Source organism: Homalodisca vitripennis, unplaced genomic scaffold, assembly GCF_021130785.1.
Source record: "Homalodisca vitripennis isolate AUS2020 unplaced genomic scaffold, UT_GWSS_2.1 ScUCBcl_13385;HRSCAF=23583, whole genome shotgun sequence".
Classification (NCBI taxonomy): domain Eukaryota; kingdom Metazoa; phylum Arthropoda; class Insecta; order Hemiptera; family Cicadellidae; genus Homalodisca; species Homalodisca vitripennis.
In genome coordinates this window covers 1-5423 of record NW_025789496.1, presented here as the reverse complement: position 1 = coordinate 5423, position 5423 = coordinate 1, and the positions used below count along the sequence as shown (strand labels likewise).

At 35.7% G+C, this 5423-nt stretch overlaps 1 protein-coding gene across 1 annotated transcript; it reads left to right on the top strand.

Moving 5' to 3' along the window:
* Window positions 1–635: 635 nt before the first annotated feature.
* LOC124375111 (NSFL1 cofactor p47-like) lies at window positions 636–2182 on the top strand. The gene is made up of 2 exons (XM_046833221.1): window positions 636–816; window positions 2020–2182. Exons 1-2 carry the CDS (start codon window positions 639–641, stop codon window positions 2055–2057), a joined length of 216 nt encoding a protein of 71 aa, XP_046689177.1. The 5' UTR covers window positions 636–638; the 3' UTR covers window positions 2058–2182.
* The last annotated feature ends 3241 nt before the right edge of the window (window positions 2183–5423 follow it).

The following is a 5423-nucleotide window of genomic DNA, read 5'->3' as shown; positions in this document are numbered from 1 at the left end:
TATAACACTAATGTAATGGAAATACATTTTCAACTGAAATGTTTTTTATTAGTTTATATCTTTATAAATATACAATCATAACAAAATTAGGATTGTTTAGAATATTTTTTGTATTGCTGTTTTACGAATATTTTTAAAACACGAGTCCGTGTAGTCGGACGTTGGCACTGAAAGGGTTAAATATTGCCTAATATACAAAAGAAGTATAAATATTACTTTTTCATATCTTTCTTGCTAGCTCATATTTCTTGTGGCTTTGACGACCTCAAAGGGAACTTCTGCTGTTGTCAGTGTGGCCCACAGATAGTATGTTTACATGCAATGAAATCTAAACATTGTTATCACTTCGTTTTGTTAGTTTGAATAGTAAAAATAACACTGTTAATAAGAATAAAATTAGAAGGTGACATACTTATTAAAATATTTTACATAGGCGGTATAATATAATTTTTTTAGTATTTTACATACTAAAAAATTAATACATCAAGTAGGTATTTGTGCATGCGTGTGTTTGTATTTATTTACATTTAAAGTGTAACTTGGTGAAGTTTCATGACGATATCTCCTGTAAAACTCAAGCTATTGTAGTTTTTTTGGTAAATAGCCAAACCATGAAAACTTAGTAACTCCTGAGAGTGATGAAAAGTAGCATGTCAATGGTTGAATTGTTTGATTACAGTGAAGTACCAAGAGAGTTACTGCAGAATGCAACGGGTGGAGAGGTTCATCTCAACATGGAGGACCATAGGCATGAGGAATTTTTACCTCAAAAGACCAAAGTCAAAGCTTTTGGAGGAAAGGACATTTATTGGGGAGGTAAGAAAATGTATAAAGTATTAAACTTTAATACATTTTAATCAGCTATTTCCCAATTGCGTAACTTATCTCTAAGTGCTTGGATTTTGCCTTTTCATCAGTGTGACATATACTGTTCTTATTTTCTAATGGCATACTGGATTTAAACTGATTCTTAACAGACTGATCAACAGAGGCATGAATTTGTTAACTGGGTGTTGAAGAATAATCAGTATGATAATAATTTTGTGAACAAAATCACGTTTTCTGATGAAGTTCATTTTTATCTCAATGGCTATGTAAATAAGCAAATCTGCTGTACTTGGAGACTTATAAAACCTCATGCTATTCACATGAAGCAAATGCACCTGGAAAAGATGACCGTTTGGTATGGATTTTGGGTTGGCAACGTGATTAACCTTACTTTTTGAAAATGCCCATAGCAATGCAGTTACAGTCAATGGAGAATGTTATCAGGATATGATGAGCAATTACTTCTGGCCGCAGTTGGAAGAATTGGGTGGTAATATTGATTTGAACAACTTGAGGTAGCACTTGTCATATAGTTCGAGAATCCCTGTAGTTGTTACAGACAAAGTTTACTGCAGTGATCAACGTTGCCCAGCAAGATCATATGACCTCACACCAATATATTATTTCCTTTGGGGTTTCTTAAAACCGGAGGTTTACGCAAACAAGCCCAACTCTATTCTGAAGTTGAAAGATGAGATTTTGCAGAGTTATCTATCAAATACCACAACAATTTAACAAGAAAGTGATGACAAATTTAATCAAAAGTGTTAAAATCTATATGGCTGTACGAGGCTGCCATTTGATGGATATAATTTTTCATGTTAATGTCAATCTCTAACAAATGTTTTAAATAAAAATATATCAAGTAAGTAAACTAAAATGTGTATACATTTATTTTTTAAATTGTAATATCTAATTGAATCATCCATTACATGGTAAGCTCCTAATTAATTATGAATAAAACTGAAAACCAGTATGTCCAAGTAAAATATGTAGACTTTATCCTAAACTAAGTACATATTTGTGTTTTCATAATCAATTTCCTCCCTTAATTCTTTAGTTGAAGATAGATTTAATGATGAGATCAATATTACTATAGATTAATAAACAATTTAAGCCTGAGATTTGTTGCGGTTAAGTTTGACCAATAACTAATGGAACAGACAGTGCTATAAGAATGTAATGTTGCAGTCCATCACCCACTACAGTTGGCACTACTAAGCCCTTAGACGAAAAGGACAAGCTTGCAAATGAGAAAGAGGCGCAAGCAACTGTCAGCGTGGACAGCGGTGCTCCCACCACCTCGGTGCAGATTCGGTTGGCTGACGGCTCCAGACTTGTAGCTACTTTCAACCACACCACCGGTTGGTGACGTGTCGCAGATATATCATGCAGTATCCTTTTGCAACATGATTATAACATAAACAGATTCAATTGATAATAGGAAAATATAAAGGTACCAAATACTTTTTCCCAATGTTTTCAAAATTGTATTTTAATATTTGATTTACATTTTTTAACTAATAAATCAAGTTTAAAATGTATTTTGGTAACACTTAGGCAGGAGCAGGTAAAGAAAATTAGCTTACATAGATATTTGAAAGCAAATAGTTTTTTTTTAGTTTTAGACTTTTAGTTCTTTGGGCTCTGGAGATAAGCTCCCAGGATTTTTTTCTGGTTTTGCAGAGTCTGTATTTATCAGTCTAGCTTTGACCCAAACCATCAGTATGTTTTTCAAGTGGACCACCGATGACCTGTTAGCATCCCCAACATACTAGTTGTACCATATATCCTTTTTCATTCCCTGAGACCTTTCTCCGAGTCTTGGTGCTAATCCTATTTTCTCGAATAATTTACTAGTGGTTTATTGTAGGAGAAGGCTACTCTACAGCCCGGCTCTGGTCCTATCAAATGGCTTTCCTAGGAATTGACCTTATGGCCCGCGCATTCAAACCATGGGCAACTCTTGTTCGTCTTTGTCAGTTCCCATTAGTGCATGTCTTGGCATGTTCCAATGCTGCCTTTAAGTCAAAGGAGCTGGTGTAGCGCACTTTTAGTGCATTCACTGACTGTCTGAAATTATTAAAATATCTGTTCCACTCTTAGGCCTCCTTTTTGTGAGCCTTCTGGCACATGTTTCAATTGCCATGACTTATGTTGGCATATTTAACTAAGGCAATGTCAGTTTGGCTCTTGGCTTATATACTCCAACCCTGCCCTAAAGTCTAGGATGTCTGAGGAGAATCAATGTAAAAATTCAGAAACTCATTTATTATGGTACACTTCTTTTGTATTCCATTTATCTCTTACTTTGTAATGGAGGTCGAGAAATAGTTTATCAAAAGAGTATTTCTTTACCATGGATCTCAAAGACACGTCAGTTTTCATTTCGAGCCGCAGGAATTTTCTTTTTTTTCTTTCGTATTTATTTATTACCGGTGTCTAATCTACCAATTCAGAAAATAATTAGCACTAGTATTTGTATTACAATATTTCTGAAGAAAACGATAAAACCATAAAAATTGAGATCAGTTTAAGCATGAGGAAACATGCAAAATAAAAGTTATGAAACGTAATAGTGATGTAAAAAAAGATAATGATAAATTATAAAAATATCAATTGAATAAAAAATGTTGAGAAGTAAGTAACAATAAGAATGAGTATATAATAACAAAAAATAATTACTACATATATCAGTAAGTACGACGATAACTTATTAACTAATAGAGGACACATAATAATATGATGGGTCGTCCCATAAAGTAACCGCCGTTTGGGCGTGGGCGCTGATAAGTAGTAGGCGGTAGGCGCCCGCCCATTCTCACATCGTGCGGGCGCAGCCAGTTCAGTACGCTTCTAGCCTGTGCAAGGGAGAGGCTCATTGTGCGATCGCGTTTTTTCTTTTGTTGCAACGTAAAAACATGAAGCACCATAATAGAAAATCCCGTTACGGTGTGAAGTGCGTGGAGTGTAATAAGATTTCTGGTGGTCGAAAAGTTACACAGCGAGCTGAAGAATTCAGATCGTGAATTGAGTGCGGTGTATGACCCATACATTATGAGCAAAGGTGTAGTCCGACAATGGGTTCGTTTTTTTAAAAATGGAAGAAAGAATACGAACGTTCATGTTTGAAGACCGGAGTGGTTTAGACCATTCCTCTAGTCAGTGATGACTTGGTGAACAAAGTGGCATGAGAAAATTCGCTAGGAACCGTCGCTTACACAATTCTCGGAACTGTTTCCGATCATTTTCCTGAATTTCTCGATGTCTTTGTGCATGAGATAGTGACAGAAAAACTAGGCTATCTCACAAGTATTTGTGCTCGTTGGAATTCCAAAACAATGTGATGGATCAGCAAAAATGAAAAAGAATGAGTTCTGCCATAGACTTTTTACTGTCGCTATGACGTTGAAGGAGAAACCATTTTTGAACAGGATCGTTACAGGAGATCGAGACTTGGGTAGCCTATGTGAATGCCTCGAAACTAAAACAACAGTCATATGCAATGGGTCATACCGCTTTGCCAAGCAAGCCAAAGAAAGCTCGCAATCTTTTTCAGCGAGAAATTGATGGCTACAGTTTTTTGGAATGCTAAGGGCATCTTGCTCATTGAATTTATGGAGCGTGGTACGACGATTACAGCTGCAGCTTACTGTGAAACCTTGAAATGGTACGACGAGCAATTCAAATAAGCGTCGTGGTCTTCTGACATCTGGTGTTGTGTTTGTCCATGACAACGCCCGCCCTCATACAGCTCAAAGAACAACAGAACTTTTAATTTTAATTTAATATCATCAAATAAAAAAGAATTTAAAGTTATTCAATATAATTGAAAAATGATAATTAATTTATTTTCAGTATTTGAGCCATTGCACAGGATATACTTCAACAAATTGAATAAGAACAAACGCGATATTTTTAGGCGAAACCGTCCGGCGGGGATGCGACAAACCACACCAATGGTCCTAAATTTTTGATATTTATGAGAAGTTTATAATAAAGGTAATTAAAATTACATAATTTATTCTATCACAGGAAAGAAGAAAAAATGAGTCGTTTGGCTACATTGGTATAGTATACACTATAAATCTATTGGATTATTAGGATTTGTAGTATAGTTTGGTGCACCGAAGAGCCGGGCACAAGTACCGTCATCCTGGTGCGCTCAAGCTTGCGGCCGGCCCGCTCCATCACACTCTCAATATTATTAATAAAGAGGCATAGAACAGCAGGCCTAAGTGTGAGCTTTGGGACACTCCATATGGTTTAGGAAAAGGTAAGTAGGGGGGTAAAAACTATAAAAAGATAACATCTGTTTCTAACATCGGGGTAAAACTTCACCATGTGCTTTCGTGAAAGTTCCTTAGTTGATTGTCATAGAGCAATAAACAGCACTATTGAGGATCTGTAGTAGTTTAAATAAACACTATAAGAGGCCAATATGTTATGCTAAACAGCTGTTAGGCATCATGCCCGTTAAGCAGCTATTTGAAATGTGATAATATGGGCATGGAGTCAAGGGGTTAAGAGAAGAAGAATGTGGAAAAATAGGTCACTAATGTTACCCTATTCATTGTAATAGCGAATTTAAGTAA

Bases quoted from the DNA above. Each gene is read 5' to 3' on its own strand.
- LOC124375111 (XM_046833221.1), top strand. From the start codon at position 639: ATGAAAAGTAGCATGTCAATGGTTGAATTGTTTGATTACAGTGAAGTA. The intron at 817-2,019 runs GTAAGAAAATGT...GTAATGTTGCAG, and splicing joins AAAGGACATTTATTGGGGAG to TCCATCACCCACTACAGTTG.